Raw genomic sequence first — 20,962 nt, forward strand, 5'->3', positions numbered from 1 at the left:
AAATAAAATCTTTAAAAAAAAAAAAAAAAGAAAGAAAAGAAAAAAAGAAAACCAGCTAATAAAAAACATGGGCAAAAGATCTACACAGTCAACCAAAGAACACCTAGGTAACTGGCAAATAAGCAGACCAGTCATTAGGAAAATACAGATCAGAACCACAATACGGTAGTACTTCATACCCGTTAGGATGGCTATAATCAAAAAGACAGACAATAAGAAGTGGTGGCGAAAATCTGGAGCAAATGGAACTCTCATAAACTGTGAAGGAAATGTGAAATCATACAACCACTCCGCAAAACAGTTTGGCAGTTTCTTTAAAAGCTAAACCTACACGCACCATACGACCCAGTCTTTCTACTCCTAGGTATTTACCCAAGATCCAATTCATGCGTCCTTGCAAAGACTTGTACACAAATGTTCATAACAGCTTTATTTGTAACAGGCAAAAAAAATGAGAACCACCCAAATGCCCATCAACAGGATAAACAAATCATGGAATATATTCAGCAATTAAAAACCAATAAACTATTGATACACACAATTTTCTCAAAATAACTATGCTAAGTAAAAGAAGCCATGGGGCGCCTGGGTGGCGCAGTCGTTAAGCGTCTGCCTTCGGCTCAGGGCGTGATCCCAGAGTTTTGGGATCAAGCCCCACATCAGGCTTCTCCGCTGGGAGCCTGCTTCTTCCTCTCCCACTCCCCCTGCTTGTGTTCCCTCTCTCGCTGGCTGTTTCTCTCTGTCAAAATAAATAAATAAAATCTTAAAAAAAAAAAAAAGAAGCAGCAGCCAAATACTATATGTTGATACACTATATGATCACATAAAACTATAAAAAGCAATAAATCGACAGTGACAGAAAGCAGATCAGTGGTGGCCTGGATTGGGGGAGGGGAGGGTAGAGCTAAAGAGGGGCAAAAGGAAAGGATTACAAGGGAAAACAAGGAAACTTTTTGAGATGGATGGAAATGTTCATTATCCTGATTGTGGTGATAGTTTCCTGTGTGAATATATATGTCAAAATCTATCAAATTATACACTTTAATATTGACATTCATTGTATGTCAATTATGCCTCAATAAAACTTTTTTTTAAAACATGATAAAAAAAAAGAACCCACAAACCAAGATCCAAGATTTAAGCCTTCCAAAATATCCTACCATAAAGTAGAGAATAGATTTTATGGTAACAGCATTTAATCAGTGAACATTTAATGAGCAACTACTATACACACAGCACTATGTTAACCACAGTGGGGAATGTTCAACATGTCCTTCAACTTCAAAAGCTGACAACTTAGTTGGGAAATAAGATAAGAAACAACTAAAAAACCACAGGTCCTTAAGAATAACACCCAATAAGCATCATAACAAAGGGTGATGTTAGTGAAAACTGAAAATGACGTTACTAAAAATATAAGATCTCAACTCAGCCTTAAAGGTTGGAAAAAAACTGAATAAGCAGGGAGAAGGAAAACAGGCGTTCTAGACTGACGAATTATGAGGAATGGTAAAGGTAGACATTTGTGTGCTGTGCCCAGGGAGCAGCATGGAGAGAACATTCTTCTGGTACAGCAGTGGTAGGATAGAGGCCACAGATATCATGCAAAAGGGAATGAAAAATCCCTGGAGGCTTTTAAACCAAAAAAGCAACATATGAGTAGTCCCTTAGGAAAGTCAGACTCACAGCAACAAATGGAATAACTAGCAGGGAAGAAAAACAAGGGTGTTGCTACACCAGCAAAGAGCCACCTAAAATCATCTTCCAGTAGTAAAACAGAGAGGGAGAAGCTAACCTAAGAAAAACTAGATGACATTTAGGACACTGGCCACAGAGAGCAAAGAAAGAAATGGTAAAAAGACTGCCTCAGCTGGTGCTGACAGGCTTGGGGTCAACTCGGAACAGTTTTATTAATTTTTATCAAAGGTAACGACTGCATTTATGTAGTACTTTCCACCTGGCCAAGCACTTCATATACAATGTCTTGTTCAGACTCTGTTACACTGAATCTGAAATGATGAATCTATATCCAAACACTGATATTCTTCAGGTAGCTGGAGGTCAGGAGGAAGGTCAGCACTGGACACAGAAACCTGGGAGTCATCCCTAGAGAAGACAAAGTTGAAGCAATGGGAAATATATTCACAGTCCCACAAGGGTTTAAAAGAACGTAATGGCACTATTAAAAAGAGTATTCTTTAAGAAATATTCTCTTTGAACATTGCCCATGTGTCTTTGAGAAAAGATACATGTATCTGTTAACATCACTCCACAAAGGACTCCTTCTTTTCATCACTGGCACCAAAAGATCAAAACTATACCTCCTCTTGATACAGAACTTCTGAAGAGTTTCCGTCTTCTGATCCGGCTTGTTCTTCCTCTTCCTTTCCTCATCCTAAAACTGCAGTTTCTGTCCAGCTGCCCAATCTAGAACAAAAAGCATTTTCTTTGCCTTTCTTTCCAATTGTATGACAATCACTATTCTTTGTACCTACAAGGATTTAATTACACAAACTTATATTATTTGGTAAACCATTTCTCTAAAGTGTTTAGGTACACAAAACATTTATACTGTGAGCTAAATCATGATTCCTTGTGCAGTAAGGGAATGCCCATTATACCGGTCCTTCTAAAATAGTTTTTATCTTGAGGTCCTACTAAATGCTGATTAAACATCAAAATCCTCATAACTGATTCACAACTGTGTGCTTTGGTGACTTACATATCTCGAGTCTAATCAACATTAACTAAGCACCAACCTACCACACTTTGAAAAAACAGTAGGCACGAAGCCCTCATCAGCTAAAAAGTCTTAGAGAAAAAAAAAAAAAAAGACCCTCTTTTAATAGGAAGGAAACAATGATTTGTTCTTAGAACCAGGATACTGAAATCAATATAAGTAAACGGGGTTTGCAACAGATTAGGGAGGGAATGAGAGCCAAGAAAGCAGACAGAACAAAGAAATGGTCATGAAATCCAAAATTACTATTATAGTTTCTACATGCTACTTCTTTGGAAGAATAAAAAAAGAAATCCATTAACCTCACCAGAATGATACGGACAATGGAGTGGAGCATTATGCAGCCATTAATAGGAAGAAGGTATGTGCTAAGGTGTCCAAATGTTCAAGATATATTAAATGAAAAATAAAGTTGCAGAACATCTAATGATCCTTTTTGGGTTTGCTTTTGACACATTCTGTTTATTTATAAAACAAGAGAATTTAAGGAAGGATACTCAAAAAACATGCCGGGGGGGGGGGGGGGGCTTTTACTATTACTTTTGTATCCTCCTGTTCTGTGACTTATATATTTATGAGCACATAAATGACGTAACATGAAAACTACTTATGTGCATATATGTGCATTTTAACCATACTACTGGTTTTAAAATCCACTACTACTAAGACAGAAATGAGTAACAAGAAGTTCAGGCACTATTAACATCCCACTGCAGCAGTGGAAGGCTCCCTGATCTACCCAAAGGCTGCGAGCCGGGTCCCGGAGCCAAACGCCGCTCGTCCCCTCCGGTGCCCAGAGCCCCGCCAGCACCCGGACGCCCGGTGACAGCACGGCTAACCCCCGGCCTCGCTCCCACCCGCCCTGGACTCGCACTTGAGGCTGAGCCTCGGGCCCTAGAGGGACCAACTCTCGGCCGCAGGCTCCTGCGCATCCCCCAGCGCGCCTCAACCACGGCTTCTGGAGCGACATCCGCTGAAGGATGTCCAGATGACGGGGGGGTTACTGCAGGACGCAGCGTAACGCCAGGCTGGTGGGTGTCTGAGAGCTGAGCTGTTCTTTTCACACCAAATAAGTGAAAACATAAGGAAAGCTCCAGCACTAGCCGCGCCGGGACCCAGGTATCCCGCGTCCCGCAGCTTCCGCCACCCCGCAAGTCCTTCCGGCTCACCTCGGCGCGGCGGCGGGGCCAGCGCGCGAGGAAGCCCAGAACAGCGGCCCAGACGAACGCGAGTTAAGCAACTGGCCCAAGGAGCAGTGGGAGAGGCCGAGAGCAGTCACGCCGCCTCAAGCCTCCACCAACCTAAGCCCTCAGTCGCCGGGCGGATGTCCCGCTGCGCTGTGGCCGCCGCCTCCTGGCGTGCGCCTGCGCCTGCGCCGGCTTTCCCGGAAGCGCCGGGACCGCCCCGCCCGGCCGAGGGGGCGGGGCGGTCAGGGGTAAATAAACCCAGCGGCACGCGGGCGGAGAAGCTGCGCTCGGTAACGTCCGCCTGCGCAGTCCTTCTCTCCCTAGAAGAGGGGCGGGACCTCCTCCGGCGCGCAGCGCGGCACCGCCCGGCCCTTAAAGCAGTCAGTTCCCCTCCTCCTCCCTCCGTCCTTCGACCTCCGCCTCGCCCTGGGGACCTGCGTCTGGCCCCACCTGGCAACCTTTGCCCCCGCCCCGCCCCGCCCCGCCCGCCCTTGGTCGGCCAGGGCCCGGCCTAGCCCCACTTCACTTGCTTGAGCCTAGGTACCCCAGTCCCAGCGTTACAGAATTACAGATCCTTCTTGGATATGGAGCTCAATTTATCTGCCCACCCCCTCCCCACTATACTTAGTGACTTGCTTCCCAAGACTACAGTATGGAGAGGGAAGAAAATTAACTCCAGTGGAGAAACCTTGGTCAGGTAATGAGGATTAATGGTGATAAATCATGTTGATAGCGTGCTCCCCAGATATAAGAAGGGTACTTCAGGGGCGCCTGGGTGGCACAGCGGTTAAGCGTCTGCCTTCGGCTCAGGGCGTGATCCCGGCGTTGCAGGATCGAGTCCCACATCAGGCTCTTCTGCTGTGAGCCTGCTTCTTCCTCTCCCACTCCCCCTGCTTGTGTTCCCTCTCTCGCTGGCTGTCTCTCTCTGTCAAATAAATAAATAAAATCTTAAAAAAAAAAAAAAAAAAAGAAGAAGGGTACTTAACCTCTATGGTATTTCTCCCCAAAACCCATAATCCCAATTCTTCTTGGGAAAAATATCGAACAACCCCAAAAACACCCGACCATGTACTTTGACAAAATCTGTCAAAGTTCATGAAAACAAGCAAACTCAGAATCTCTCATAAACCAAAAACAAACAAAAACAAAAACAAAAAAACTAAGGAGACATGACAGTTACATGTAATGTAATGTGGTATTCTGGAGGGCGTCCTGGAATAGAAGAAAAATATTAGGAGTAAAGCTAGTAAAATCCAAATAAAGCACGGAGCTTAATTAATACTACTGTTCCATGTTGCTTTTTTTACTCGTGACAAATAATAGATGTTAATAATGGGAATTTGATGAGGAATTCTCTACTACATTTGCAACCTTTCAGTAAATATATTCTAAAATTAAGCTTATTGAAAAGTAAAGGAGGGATGGGGCCCACTGGGTGGCTCAGTCAGTTAAGCATCTGACTCTTGATTTCAGCTCAGGTCATGGTATCAGGGTTGTGAGATTGAGCCCCACATTGGGCTCCACGCTGAGCATGGAGCCTGCTTAAGATTCTCTCCCTCTCTCTCTGCCAACTCCCACCACTCAAGCACAAAGAAAGAAAGAAAAGAAGGAAGGAAGGAAGAAAAGAAAGAAAGAAAGAAAGAAAGAAAGAAAGAAAGAAAGAAAGAAAGAAAGAAGAAAGAGAGAAAAAAAGAGAGAAAGAAAAGAAAAGAAAAAAGAAAAGAAAAGAAAAGAAAAGAAAAGAAAAGAAAAGAAAAGGATGGGTGGGAATAGTTGGTTCCAGATTTGGACCTGTGATTCAATGCCATCATCAAGGATCAAGGCTCTAATTTTCCACAATGCCATTCTTAGGGAGTTAGCTATTCACATGTTAGTTTGTTTCTTTTTAGTGTCAAGACAGCATTGCTGCAGCTCCAAGCATCACATTCTCACACAAGTGAACTCAAGACAGGAAGAAAAGCATCCCAAGAGACAAGTATTTTCCTTTTATGAGGGAGGAAAACACTGATAGCCCCATTTTCTAGATGGGAATTGGCAAAGATTCTCTCCTTGAGCAAACTCTATAGCCAGGCTCTTCTGAGCCTTCCTCTAGCTAGAACTCAGTCTTGGCCTATAAAATTTGCAACCTCAGTACACTGATTTCATTTCCCCCCAACACACACACACGTTAAAATTATATTTTTAAAAAGCAAACACTAACATAGTTTCTGATAGCTCAAAGCTGCCGGTATTTTAATCCTACTTCAAGTAGACAAAGAAATCTGAAGTCACTTTGGAGTCGTTCAGCCCCAATAGCTGGTACAGAAAATCTCCCATGCCATGAGTTGTACTGACTTTGCAGACACCATGGTATAAAAATTGGATCATTAAAGCCACTTGTTCTATCTTACAAAAAAAAAAAAAAAGCTTCTCCCAGTCTCTGTGTAGCCCACACAGCTGGCCTAATGACATTTACACTGACCCACTCTTCATAATTTTTCATTTCCCCAACTCTACTCAAGCACCTCCCTTCCCCCTCTACTCCCTCATTCTCCCTTTATTTTTTTTTTTTTTTAAGATTTTATTTATTTAACAGAGATAGCGACAGCCAGCGAGAGAGGGAACACAAGCAGGGGGAGTGGGAGAGGAAGAAGCAGGCTCATAGTGGAAGAGCCTGATGTGGGGCTCGAACCCAGAACACCGGGATTACGCCCTGAGCCGAAGGCAGACGCCCAACCGCTGTGCCACCCAGGCGCCCCCCCCCCTCATTCTCCCTTTAAAACACTCAGCCACCTCTGCACAAATCCAAGTTTGAGTTCAGTTCATGCTGGACCCACTTCCATATTTCAATAGTATATTACTGATTAAAATCTCTCCTTACCACGTTAAACAGTATCCAGTGTTGTTTATCTTTCACAAAATTAAGTAAATTGCTTAGAGTTACATATCTACTAAGTATCTCAGCCACAATTTGATTCTGGGAATCAAAATCCATGCTCCACCCTTTTAAGAAGACTTACTGAACATCCAAAACAAGCAAAATATGTAAGAAGTGGAGCTCTAGGAGTGTAAATAATCATGGGCAAGAGAAGACCCTGAGAGCTTAATAACTGGTCATTTAACAGGACTGTTTTTCCTACATCTTCTATGTTAACAGACACCATAGAACTGGGTACTCTCAGGCAAATAAAATAACTACTTTGGACCAGTGGATAGTAAAGATGTGAGTTCATTCCATGAGTTAAGAGATGTGATAAACATTCTTTCTCCATCTAGCAGCCAGAATGATCTCAGAGTTGACTCACAACGAAGCAATATCTTCCAAGCTAGCTAGTACCAACAGAGATCTGGGGTCTCCATCTCTCCTCCTTTGTTTCATTTCTCAAGTTGTTCAGAAGTCAGACAAGCGGCTATATATGCAAAGTGGTAGGGGCCTCACAAACACACAGCCAGGGTCAAGATCCAAATTTGACAGGAGGGAAAAAAAATTAAAAATCATCCAAATGAGCTTCATTCACTGGCTCTAAACGAGCATGTTTTCAAAAAAAGTTGCAAAATGTTTCCCATACTCAAATCTGTCCTTTCCTTTGTGATTCTTCCCCTGTTCTTATGCTTACAAAGTCCTTTTCCCACAAATTTTAGTTATATTTTCTTATACTCATTTTATGGTTGCATTTATAAAACTGTAAATTTAAAAGTGAGAAAGCACTTTTTTCTCTTTATAGAAATTAACTGATGACATTATGCAATTATCACTCCCTTTCCCCAGGACCATTTTTGGAATAATTCTTTCTTCCCCCCATTAATTGTTAATACCACTTTCATCATATGCTAAATTCTTATTTCCCCGTGATATTTTATGTATTGTATTTTCTTGAGTGTCCTGCCTCATTGACTAAAAGACCTCAAGTCTTGTGTTGGGATCAGTACTAAAAGGATAAACAAATCAGGCAGAAAATATAATTCACAGCCCTCTTGGAATTTGCCTTTTGAAACAGCAGGCCCTCACCATGCCCAAAGTTTCTGGCACACCATATGCTATCTGTGAATGGCTCTCTAGGTGAATTTAATTCCTCGCACTTCCTTCTAACACTGGCTCACCCAGCTATAGAAGAAAGTAAGATGTAATGTGGAGAGAAGCCAGCAAATGACTAACCAAGTATACATTTGGATAAAAGAAGAAAATCCAAAACAAAGATCTTAGTTATCTTGAGTGGAGGAAAAAAAAAAAAACCTCCCCAAAGGTTACACTGCACAAGTCCATCTATGTTAACATATTAAAACAATTTTTAAAATGAGGAACTGACTACTGGTTCCAGCCAATACAGAGTGAGAGGGTAGACAATAGAGTATGTTTGGCTATAAAAAAGCAATGGGGGTCCTTCTGCTGATGGAAATGTTTTACGTCTGGACTGTAGTGGTGGACAGACAAACCTACATGTGATAAAATTGTATAGATCCAAATACACACACTATTAAGTACAAATAAAACCGAGGAAATCTGAATATGATTAGTGGATTGTTTTGATGTTGACATCCTCAGTATGATACTATACTATTGTGCTGTAAAACATTACCATAGAGGAAAACTGGGTAAAGTATAAGGAATCGCTGTACTTTTTTTTACTGTATGTGAATCTGCAATTATCTCAATAAAAATTTAGGTCAAAAAGGGGCGCCTGGGTGGCACAGCGGTTAAGCGTCTGCCTTCGGCCCAGGGCATGATCCCAGTGTTATGGGATTGAGCCCCACATCGGGCTCCTCCACTATGAGCCTGCTTCTTCCTCTCCCACTCCCCCTGCTTGTGTTCCCTCTCTCGCTGGCTGTCTCTATCCTGTCGAATAAATAAATAAAATCTTTAAAAAAAAAAAATTTAGGCCAAAGAAAGCAAAGGTCTTTCCCAGATTGTTAGTTTTTGTTTTTTGCAACTGCTTGGAAACCCACCTTGAAAGTGGAACAAAATTGGAATCTATCTAAAGCACTGCTTGTAACTTTCTGTTGTGATGGAAATACTGCAGATCAGCACTGCCCAATACAGTGTCCACTAACACATGTGACTACTGAGCACTTGACATATAGGTAATGCAACCAAAGACTGAATATAAAATTGTATTATTTCGATTAAATTTACATTTAAATAGCCACTAGTGGCTGTGGCTCCCTTATGGGGACAGTACACAAATGAGACTGGATTTAATAGTCCCTATTCCTCCGGGTGAATGGAAATAAGAGAAAGAAAAATCATTTCCCAACACCAAATTAATTCACAAACTTCCTGAGGATCCATTTCCTCACTTTAAAATGAGGATAATAAGATGGACCCTGACAAGCTATTTTGAGTGTGAGAAAGGGCTTCAAATCCCCCTCAAACCCCTACCTTGCAGGACCTGGATACCAGTAACTTGATGATCCTGCAAACATCTAGGGAGGTAATCCTGTGACTTATCAGTGAATGCTCCCCACTATTATGTAAAAACCAGCCAGGATTAGTAAATAGATTTGTTTTCACATACTTAAGGAAGAAAACAACACACACATGATCCCTTGCCATGCTACTAGCAGCTTTTTTCCAAAGTTCCAAAGACTTCAGTTCAAGAGATTTTTTTAAGCATCAGGTAAAAAAAAAAAGTCTGGAAAACTACGCTATTTCCTCAAGTGCACACACAACTAGTTTCATTGTTGGGAGAATACGAGGAAAACTCATGGAAAACCAGAGATAAAAGTTCACTGACTGACTTGGCCAATTAGAACGATTACCTCCGCAGCAGGGCAGGGCTGTCGCCAGGGCAACCACGGCCACCCACGCCCAGGTTTATAAACCGACCTATTAGACCTTCCAGTTCTCCACCGACCTTGGGAGGGTCCCGGGAAGCCACGCCCTAAGGGGGCGCGATCTGCCGGGGCGCACCTAGCAACCTCTGGCCTCGCGCAGGCGCACCGAACCCTGCCCACAAACCGAGGCACTGTGCTGAACAAGCTCCGCTGGTCCGCTCTCCGGGCAACTACTTCTTGCGCGTCCCCTCCTTCACACACACACAGCCATGTCGTCAGCCACCCGAGTGGCGCTGGTGACCGGGGCCAACAAGGGCATCGGCTTCGCCATCGCGCGCGACCTGTGCCAGCAGTTCTCGGGGGACGTGGTGCTCACGGCGCGGGACGAGGCGCGGGGCCTGGCGGCCGTGCAGCAGCTCCAGGCCGAGGGCCTGAGTCCCCGCTTCCACAAGCTGGACATCGACGACCTGCAGAGCATCCGCGCCCTGCGGGACTTCCTGCGCAAGGAGTACGGGGGCCTGGACGTGCTGGTCAACAACGCGGGCATCGCTTTCAAGAGTAAGGGGATGGGAGCTGGGAGGGGACGTGGACCCCCGGAGCTCCCCCTACCAGGGTGGGCTACATCTGTTGGGGAATCCATGCGGTCGGGCTCCTAACGCCTGTGGCATCCAAAATGGCTCCTTAGGGAGGGAGGAGGGATGGACAGACAGCGCTGCAGCACCAACAGAGTCCAACAGAAATTGCAGGACTTATCAGCCTGAGTGACCTTTGTGTTTCCTCAGATTCCTGGGGACTTTTTCGAGATTGTCAGAGTGTTTCTCTAAGATTGGATTTGGGGGCAGCTGGGTTATTTTTACTGCATTTTGAAATAAACAAGAAAACTGCACAAATTTGTTAACAAGAGATCCCACCTGTGCACCACCTCTTCACCCAGCCTCCCCCAATGGTGTGATCTTATACCACTACAGCATATTAAAATAAGAACATTGTCAGTGCAACATACTGTTAACTAGATGCCAGTTTTACACATTTCACCAGATTTCACATGCACTTATTTAATATATGTCATTCTGTGGAATTTTGCCACAAGGCTACTATTAACACTACTCTCTTTCTCCCCCGGAAGCTGATGATCCCACACCATTTGATATTCAAGCAGAAGTGACCATGAAAACAAACTTCTTTGGTACTCGAGATGTGTGCACTGAACTGCTGCCTCTAATGAAACCCCAAGGTGAGCCTCATCAGGGGCCCAAGCTGTGGTGTTTCTGGCATGATCTGCCCCTGCCTCTCTGGCCTCACCTACAGACCCCTGGCCCCTCTCCCTGCTCAGCCACACCGGCCTGATTGCTGTGTCTCCACCTGGACAGGTGCCCCTCTGCCTCAGAACGCTTACTCATCCTGCAATCAGCAGTGCCCTTTGTCCGGCCTCTCCTTCACAACTGCCTCTGTCTTATCCGTCAAGTCGTCATTCAGATCTCTCCTCACAGGGCCTTTTACTCACTCCGTGCCACTCACAGGTGCACAACCCTGAGGATTCCTACCTGGACCCTTTCTGTTCCCTCACACTCTCTCCCACGGATTTTACTCACACTAGTGGATTCCTCACTCTTCAAACTTCTAAGGCCCCCCTAACATCGGTCACCTGCCTAGACATTCCCAGAGCTCCAGACACACATCCTTCTCTTCCTGCCACTCACGCTCCTCAGGATGTCTTCCCAGACCTGTCCAGCCTGGGGGAAGACCCCTCCTCATGGTCGCCAGGAGGCCTGCACACTCACATGTGGCCAGAGTTGCTGACAGCCTCACACCAGTGGTACATTTCCACATGGATGGGGCACCTGTACTGCCCCCCACCCCGGGCTGTAATATTGGATGTCTCTTGTTGCATAACCCCCTGTTCATGCATTATCCTCATTCCTCCTCCTCCCACCTCCCTCTTCCACCTGACATCCCCATTCACCTTTCAAAGGGACATCACGTTCAGCCTCTGTGCTGGTCCTGATTACCTGCAATGATACTAGTCGAAGGAGTGCCTTCCCTCCAGTCCACTCCCATTACTATAGGAAAAGGCTGCATAAGTCTAGAATGAGTGGATTGTTTTAACCACAGCTATGTTCACTGTCATCCAGGTTTCCCAGGTGGGGGAAGAGACAATTCGCTCCATTATTCCCTTAGGAATTCCCACATAAGGACTTAAAGCTATAGTTATACAGTTTCTTCTTTCAAAATTATCCCTGCTTCCCATTTCCACAATTGCAGCCCTGGTCCTGGGACCACGGTAAGAGTGGGAAGAAAAGGAAGTTGAGATAATGTAGGGAAGAACTGTAAGGTCAAGTTAGCATCTTCCCCCCACACCCTCTCCCCAGAGTCCCCAGCGAAGCAGAGGAATCTGTCCAGTGGGATGGTCCCTTGGCACCCACCCCACTCATGCTGAGTGTGAATACGTTTAGTGAATGTGTCTAAGCCCCACGTACCTTTATCTCGTGTTTGAGACAACCGGGGATCCAGAGGCCTGTTCCAGTTCTCTGTGGAAACACTTGTCTTCAGAAGAGAACGTGTTGCTTGGCCTGCAGAAATGTAACACCTTAGTCCAAAAAGTTGCAGCATCTTCTGTTCTCATCCCGCTATACTGCTTGAACACTGGCATCTTCTTCTGGGTTTAACCAAAGCTTGGTCCATAATAGTTCCTTGACTCGTCCGGACCCATTTAGAGCCTCTCAAGCTACTACCTTCCACCCAACTTGCCAGCTCTGTGCAGGACCTTCCCCTTGGGCCATCTCTCCCATAACCATCTCCAGGCTTTGTCTCTTTTGCTGAGAAACACAAGAGTCATTAGCATTTTTTGCCTCACAGGGTGCACGAGTCCATGTCAACAATTACCCCAGCTCTGCATGCATTGCTCCAGCTCTCCCATTTCCACTCCTCTCACGGACTAGATGGCCACTTCATACAGGCACAACAGGATATCCACTTGCTGGTTCCACTCCCATTCCAGTCCTGGGAAGGGTTCTTCTGAGGGGCATTGACATGTCCAGCTTTAATCTGCCCCCTGAATTGTCCCACTGACTTCCATAAGGCCATGCCCCTACACAGATCTCTTTCAGTCCCCTGGTTTTCCACTGCCTCTCTCCATGACTGTATTCTCAGGCCATAACACACTCCCAAGTTCATAAAATCCCCATCATAGACTCATCACCATGCAAGTCAGACCAGGCTAATAATCTGTCCTTACCATCCTCAAACAGAATAGCAGCCTTCCAAACCAGATGGAACGGCCCTCCTTACACCATTCAGCTCTTTACTGGTCTGTACAGACCTGATTGTAGACGCCTCCCCACTGACCATAAGATCCTCAGGTGGTCCCAAAGGTGGCCTGAGGGAGAAAGAGGTCATCCACTCTTGAAAGCAGTGAATGTCTTCTTACATTCTCCTTAGCAGGTTCTTTACAGCGTTTCCATTTTCCCGCAGAACACCTGCTCAGTTCCTCCCCCTTAGAGTATTTCTCAGGCATCATCAGAGACTGTGGGTATGACAAGTTTCAAGACCGTATCATAGTCGTCACTCACACAGACAGTCCTCGTTAACGCTCATAGCAAATTAATGAAGTCTCAAGTGGAAATTTTCTCCAACAACATCTTAGCAAAATTGCTATTCGTCATTCCTGTGTCTTTCTACATGACATTTTGTGTTGTATTTTAGGCAGAGTGGTGAACGTGTCTAGCATGGTGAGTCTGAGAGCCCTTAAAAACTGCAGCCCAGAACTACAGCAGAAGTTTAGAAGCGAGACCATCACCGAGGAGGAGCTGGTGGGGCTCATGAACAAGTTCGTGGAAGACACAAAGAAAGGCGTGCACAGGAAAGAGGGCTGGCCTGACACCGCCTATGGAGTGACAAAAATCGGTGTCACTGTGCTGTCCAGAATCCATGCCAGGAACCTGAGTGAGCAGAGGAGAGGGGACAAGATCCTACTGAACGCCTGCTGCCCTGGGTGGGTGAGAACAGACATGGCAGGACCTAGAGCCACTAAAAGCCCAGAGGAAGGAGCGGAGACCCCTGTCTACTTGGCCCTTTTGCCCTCAGATGCTGAGGGGCCTCATGGGGAGTTTGTTATGGAGAAGAAAGTGGAAAAATGGTGAGCTTCATTCACGGATCCGTCCATGGATCCCTTATGATAGTCCCCTCCTTTGACCAAAAGGACTCTTCTACTGTCGATAATTTCCCTATCCTCAGAAAAAATATATATATATAAAATATCCCTGCTGAGTATTCAATGTGAGGAGCCTACTAACTCAGGGAAGATTTTTTTTTTTTTTTTCCGCTGTGATCAGGGACAAAATAAATAAAATCAGTGAAATAATGAACCCCGGGGATGAATAAATGTTCTCTATCCATGCCTATTTGTGCAGACTCTTTCTATGCTGAGCCAGCTGAGAAGTGCACTACACCTAATAAGACCAGGAGCAGTCGGAGTTTCACTCAAGGGTAAGCACACGTTACACAAGAGGCAGAGAGTAATATGTTTGGCTTCTCAGGCCACACGCTCCTGTCGATCTCCCCAGGTCTGCTGTTGTAGCAGGAAAGTAACCACAGACAGTATACAAACCAAGAGCAAGGTTGGACGTGGCATGCAGCCCATTGTACAGGCCTCGAGTAGAGCATGGACGACACCATGAAGGGAAGACACCCCTGTGGTCTCTGATTATCAAACGCACTGGGAAGAAAAACAATTACCAAGTGTGAAATGGCAGAGGGAACATAGACACATCCACAGGGCCCTCTGAGACAACAGAGAAAACCGAGGATGGATTGTGTGTGGTGATGAGTGCCCGGGAGTGAGGCCCAAGACCCCAGTGTGACGAGAAGATTCTTACCGCCCCATCCATGCCAGGCTCCCGGTGGGCCTGACTGAACGTCCACCGCATGCCTCCCTTCACAGGAATATGCATGTTGGAAAGGTGCCTCTTCTATACTGATTATTTTTCACTCTACGCCAGGGGTTTTCAGCCTCACCCAAATGAAAGGTGAGAGACCCTGGAAGCAAGGGTAGGGTCCTTATTTTTCAAGTTTTTCATGTCAAAAAGGCTGAAAACTTACTCCCTGTTATTTTGCATTTAATTTTTCTCTTCTTTTCCTATTTGCGTTTCTAAACTGACAAATGAGGATTATTGATGTCAACAAGAACACACAGGATCTCCACTGCAAATTTGCAAAAATACTCTGAGGTCACATAGGTCTTTTTGCCTTGATATTTTAAAAAATAACACCTCAATATATAAAATACTTCTGAACTGTGAACCTCAACTAACCCATAAAGTAGGCACCTTAGACCAATGGGATTATGTAATCATTAAATCCAACATTCCTTTTTTTTTTAAAGATTTTATTTATTGATTGATTGACAGACAGACAGACAGCCAGAGAGGGAATACAGGAGGGGGAGTGGGAGAGGAAGAAGCAGGCTCCCAGCAGAGGAGCCTGACGTGGGGCTTGATCCCATAACACAAGGATCACGCCTGGAGCCAAAGCCAGATGCTTAACGACTGAGCCACCCAGGTGCCCCTAAATCCAACATTCCAATCAATACCTTGGCCCCCAGCGGCTTCATAAACATCCCCTCCCACCTGGAGATCCTCAGAATCACACAGAGGGAGAGCCCAGCCCACAGCCAAGTCTCAGCACAGGACTGATTCTCTATTTCTCCTCCTTGAGTTTCTCCTACGAAAGGAAGGGGACCTCTACCCTCAGAAGCACTTTCCCCACGCCAGAAATTTCACTGCACCTCGGAAAAACCCAAGCATTCCCATTCCGCAGAGAAAGGACACATTCCCGAGACAATGTCTCCACTCCTTTTTCCCTTTTGTGGTTTTCCCAAAATTATTTTAGGTCAACTACTGTGAATCCCAGCCCCCTTATCCCATCACCAACCACCTTTCGCGAGCATTTCAGTCCAACCTGAGCCATTGTTTGCCTCAAAAGAGGGAACTTGAGAGGGTAGAATCTGGGCCGGGTTCAAGGTGCAGCTGCTGGAGGGACAGAACTGGAACATTTGGCCCCTCCTACAATGGAGGGACTGAGGCGGGGCCTTGGGCACTGGGAGCCACAGTGCTGGATCCTAGAGCACAGGTGCACTGGCATCTCTGTCCTTGTCAGCCTCTGCACCGCCAGCCCTCCGTGGGGCCCACAGCACCATCTGCTCAGCACACAGGGCAGTGCTTGCTCTGCACACGGCCATGGCGTCAGCCCCCCGAGTGGCGCTGGTGACCGGGGCCAACAAGGGCATCGGCTTCGCCATCGTGCAGCAGCTGTGCCGGCAGTTCCCGGGGGACGTGGTGCTCACGGCACGGGACGAGGCACGGGGCCGGGCAGCTGCGCAGCAGCTCCAGGCCGAGGGCCTGAGTCCCCGCTTCCACCAGCTGGACATCCACGACCTGCAGAGCATCCGGGTCCTGCGCGACTTCCTGCGCAAGGAGTACGGGGGTCTGGACGTGCTGGTCAACAACGCGGGCATCGTATTCAAGCGTAAGGACCCGGGAAGACTTAGGGCTGGAGACCTCTCTCAGGGCACTTCCCGTGGGGGTTGGGCGTGGTCCCTGAATGCTGCTGGAGGGTCAGAGCTCCTATGGGGTCGAGAAGGGCCTCCCTAGGGAGAGAGGCTAGACTGCAGGCACAGGGAGAGAAGAAGCCTCTGGCGGTGGCAAGGTTTTAAGCCCAGAGCTCCGTGGCATTGCCGTGGATTAATCTCAGGGACCTGACGGAGACTTTTGCAAGTTTAATTCAGTTTGGATCAGAGCATTTCAGTGAATGTTTAACCTATTTTGTAATAAACACAACTACAAACAGAGAGATACAGAAATCCCAACGGCACAGTCCGGTTAACCTCCTGAAATGATGCCAACTTGCAAAGCTACACGGCATTAAACCACACACGTCACACTGGGAAATTACAGCTCACTAGCCCAGAGATTAATGACAATGCACCAGGTTGCACGTCCAAGAACATGTAACTGTCACTCCTGGAATCCTCTCCCATGGCTACTATTCATTAATCTATTCTCCCCTCACCTAACAGCTGCTGATCCCACACCCCTTCATATTCAAGCAGAAGTGACCATGAAAACAAACTTCTTTGGTACCCGAGCTGTGTGCACAGAACTGCTGCCTCTAATGAAAGCCCAAGGTGAGCCTCATCAGGGACCCAAGCTGTGGTGTTTCTGGTATGATCTGCCCCTGCCTCTCTGTCCCGAATACAGACCCAGGCCCCTCTCCCTGCTCAGCCACACCAGCCTGACTGCTGTGTCTCCACCTAGACAGGTGCCATCTGCCTCAGGACTCTTACACACTCGTCCTGCAGTCACCAGCGCCCTCTGAACCCCTGATCCTCACAACTGGCTCTGTCCTTTCCTCAAGTCCTCATTGAAATCTCTCCTCAGAGAGGCTTTTTTTGACTCCATGCCACTCACAGGGGAAATTCCCTGAGGATTCTTTCTCAACCCATTCTCCTCCCTCTGCCTGTCTCCCAGAAATTTTATTCAGACTAGTGGACTCCTCCCTCTCCAAACTTCTCAGGCCCCCCTAACATCGGTCACCGGCGTAGAACATTCCCAGAGTTCCAGACACACATCGTTCTCTTCCTGCTTCTCCTTCTCCTCAGGGTGCCCTCTACCCCCTCCCCAAATCCCACTCTTCCATCCCCCAACCTACACCCCCATGTAAGCATCTACACTACCTAATGACACTCACCATTACCCAAAACCACCCTCATCACAGACCCCACCATCCCACTCACCACGAATAATAAGGTCACCATGTCCAGCACTTGATTAGGGACCAGGTCCTAGGAGATGCCCTATGGGCTTTATCCCCACGCCTCTCCTCCATCCCAGCTCTACAACACACACTCGCCTTTCATTTCTGTATCCTTGCCACCCTCCTAGACACGTGGCTTCTTCAGTCCCTTCCTCTCAGGGCATTCTCTGTGCTCTCTGAGGGCTTGCTTACTCCCAAAAGTCCTTCCGGGGCAAAGCCCAAGCCCTGGGCATCACCTGTAGGCATCTCTGTCATCAGACCTGCCAAACTCCAGGCCCATCCGCTCCCTTCCCCTTCTATACTCTGCACAAAACAAACTCCTGAATTCCTTGCTTGTCAACTACTGTAATACTTCCCGACGAGAACGTGATGCGGGGAACCACCACCCTTTTACTACACTCATTAAGACAAGCTGATGATTTTAGAAAGATTAAGATCTCTAGCATGAACCGACGACATGCAGGTACACTTGACTCTGTTCGGCCCCTGATTCCTCTTCTGTCCTGGAAATTTCTACAACTTCTTCGAACACTGGCTTCACTGGCATCCAAAGACATCTCTCAGATGTCACCGACTCCTTCACTCACCACAACACTTGAGTGGGATGGATTCCTTGTGCCACCACCACACATCCTACAGGTATTCCCTTAGGAGGCAAAAATGACTTCTGGCCGAGAAATTTTCCTCACTGACTGAACAGTGTTGGTCCATGCTGTGTGTTGGCCTTGGACCAGAAAGAGGAGTGAGTGGTCTCCTGCATTTGCTAAGGCAGGTTCTCATCAAACAATTCATCTTGCCTCAGGGAAACTAGACTTCCTGAACATGGAAATGCAGGCTGTCTTCTCAGTGGAAAAGCAGGGTTTTCTTGCCTTTTGACATAGGAGAGTTCTTCCATTACTTGAGGGGATGGCAGCCTTGCAGCCATGTTACCAGGACTTTCCCTCTTTGGGGAGACTATCTGGGAGAAATCATAACTAGCACAACAAAAGCCAATACCGTCCCTCCTCTCCCATACTTCACAACCTAAGACAGAAAGAAAATCCTGAATGACTTCGCCAGTTCTCTGTGGGGGCAGAACACATTCCAAGGCCCGTGTTTGCTCTGGTTTTTGGCATGGAAGGAGAAAACAAGACAACTGTGAGCCTAAGGACAATGAGGGATAGCAGATGTTGATTCTTCATTAAATTGTTCTTCAAAATAGAGTTTTACTGAATTAATTGAGCCACAAAAAAAAAAAAAGGCAAGAATCTACAACCACCAGGTGCCCCCCACTGTCTTCACCAGGCAGTCAGTATCTCGGCCATGTATGTCCTTTCCCACATTCCATGGCATTCCCCCCATTCCCCTAAATTCATATTCTCGAATTAAAGGATACACTCTCTAAAGTGATAAACACTTCTCCTTCTCTTTCTCTTTAATTACACTATGCATTTATTTTGAAAAAGATATTAAGAAAATACTCATTTCAATATAAAAACTGTAAACAATTACTCATGTCAATATAAGTACAGTGTTATAAATAAGAACTATACTTTCAAAAACGACTTATTGGGAACTCTGTAATGTTTACACTTTTAACAGCTTTATTGAGATACAGTTCACATATCGGACGCTTCCCCCATCAGATATCCAACTCCGCGGAGTTTAGTAATGGACAGAGTTATGCAACCACCACTGCTTCTAGATTAGCACACTGTCCAGAGCCCAGGGAGATCCGGTGCCCTTAGCTACCAGCCCTCTGTTCCCCCATCCCCCCTGCCCCAAGCAACCACCAATCTACACTCTCTCCCTCCATTTCCTTTTCCGGACATCCCATGTATGGAGCATCACACCATGAGCGGTCTTTTGTGACTGGCTTTTTAATTTTGAATAACGCTCTTAGGGGTCATCCATGTTTTAGCACCAACATCATTTCTCTTAAAAGCATCCATTTAACAGATTCGTTTTCCACAGCTCCTTTCCATGACCATACTGCCAGGACATTAGTCACTCCTTCTGAGCCAATAACAACCCCAAAAGGAGAAAACCCTTGCAGTTCAGCCCACTGAGGAGACTTGTTTTTCCTACCGAGAGCACGGTGACAATCTACCAGACCCGATGCAGTCTGTTCACCTTCAAGAGGCCCTCAGTTAAGTGATCAGCTCTTTGTGGTTCCGTAGACACCTATTTATACAACACTGCCCGAGTGGCCACAAGATCTCCATGTGGTCCCAAAGGGGGCTTATGAGGAAAAGCGGCTCTCTACTCATGACGTCAGGGAGTGCCTCCTATCACTCTGCTTAGCACGTTCCTGTATAAGGCACGATCTTCTCTTCATGGAACAGCTGGTCACTGCCCAGACCGATTGAGATCATTTGTCTCACATCCTCTGAGACATTATGGGTAAGACAAGGTTCAAGACTGTATCATGTCCGTCACTTACAGAGGCAGTGTTCACTAACACTCAGCCAACTGGGAATTTGTCCCAAATGGACAAATGCTAGCAGTTTCGGTATTCATCATCCTCGTGCATACCATGCTACATGACTCTCTCTGTTGCATTTTAGGCAGAGTAGTGAATGTGTCTAGCGTAATAAGCTTCGCAGCCCTTAAATCATGCAGCCCAGAACTGCAGCAGAAATTTATGAATGAGACCATCACAGAGGAGGAGCTGGTGGGGCTCATGATCCAGTTTGTGGAAGACACAAAGAAAGGAGTACAGCAGAAGGAGGGCTGGCCTGATATAAAAGTAGTCCCATATGCAGTGTCCAAGATGGGTGTCACGGTCCTGTCCAGAATCCATGCCAGGAACCTGAGTGAGCAGAGGAGAGGGGACAAGATCCTCCTGAATGCCTGCTGTCCTGGGTGGGTAAGAACAGCCCTGGGTGGACCAACAGTCATCAAAAGCCCAGAAGAAGGAGCAGAGACCCCTGTCTACTTGGCCCTTTTGCCCTCGGATGCTGAGAGGCCACATGCGGAGTTTGTTATGGAGAAGAAAGTGGAACAATGGGCACCCCTCTGTCAGTTACCTTCCTGGCTCCCACCTCTACTCTACCCATGACTGACCAAAACAATGTTATACTGTCAACAATATCCTTTTCAAAAAAAAAAAAAAAAAAAAAAATATATATATATATATATATATATATAAAGAATCACTATCCCTACCGAGTACCCACATTGAATTAGCTACTAATTCTATAAGGTTTCTTGTGATTTCCTCTGTGATATAAGAGGAGAAAAATTGGCATCAATGATAATAATGAATGGAAGAAAGAGAAGAAATAAAAAATTCTAAGTAAATATCCATGTGTGCAGACTGTTTCATGGCAACGAATCCAAGTATCACCATCATTTAGTACACTAAGTACTAAGGACCACCCTAAGGAAGGTCAAGAAAAGGGACAGATTAAATGAGCGCTTGGTAAACATTAGTGAAAGGTCCAGAGAGTAAGTATTTTGGCCTTTAAAGGCCAATCGTCTCTGTTGGACCTAC

At 46.1% G+C, this 20,962-nt stretch overlaps 3 protein-coding genes across 9 annotated transcripts in view; 2 read left to right on the top strand and 1 right to left on the bottom strand.

Moving 5' to 3' along the window:
- Window positions 1–3,903, bottom strand: part of SETD4 (SET domain containing 4) — a 91,293-nt gene extending 87,390 nt beyond the window's left edge. For all 7 annotated transcript variants that reach the window (XR_015724265.1, XR_015724264.1, XR_015724263.1 and 4 more), the window contains exons 1-2: window positions 3,615–3,903; window positions 2,322–2,427 (exon numbers count right to left, since the gene is read on the bottom strand). Coding sequence is in view for 4 of the 7 variants with exons in the window: in XM_087861782.1 (XP_087717908.1) it covers window positions 2,322–2,427; window positions 3,615–3,710 (202 nt within the window). In the remaining 3 variants the exon portion in view is untranslated. The remainder of the gene's footprint in view (window positions 1–2,321; window positions 2,428–3,614) is intronic.
- A 5,884-nt stretch (window positions 3,904–9,787) lies between these two features.
- On the top strand, window positions 9,788–14,074 carry LOC123784231 (carbonyl reductase [NADPH] 1). The gene is made up of 3 exons (XM_045785593.2): window positions 9,788–10,236; window positions 10,805–10,912; window positions 13,381–14,074. Exons 1-3 carry the CDS (start codon window positions 9,948–9,950, stop codon window positions 13,815–13,817), a joined length of 834 nt encoding a protein of 277 aa, XP_045641549.2. The 5' UTR covers window positions 9,788–9,947; the 3' UTR covers window positions 13,818–14,074.
- Window positions 14,075–14,200: 126 nt separating this feature from the next.
- Window positions 14,201–20,622, top strand: LOC123784232 (carbonyl reductase [NADPH] 1-like). The gene is made up of 3 exons (XM_045785595.2): window positions 14,201–16,200; window positions 16,751–16,858; window positions 20,034–20,622. Exons 1-3 carry the CDS (start codon window positions 15,912–15,914, stop codon window positions 20,525–20,527), a joined length of 891 nt encoding a protein of 296 aa, XP_045641551.2. The 5' UTR covers window positions 14,201–15,911; the 3' UTR covers window positions 20,528–20,622.
- The last annotated feature ends 340 nt before the right edge of the window (window positions 20,623–20,962 follow it).

Source organism: Ursus americanus, chromosome 4 (genome assembly GCF_024610735.1).
Source record: "Ursus americanus isolate L20-20 chromosome 4, mUrsAme1.1.p, whole genome shotgun sequence".
Taxonomy (NCBI): domain Eukaryota; kingdom Metazoa; phylum Chordata; class Mammalia; order Carnivora; family Ursidae; genus Ursus; species Ursus americanus.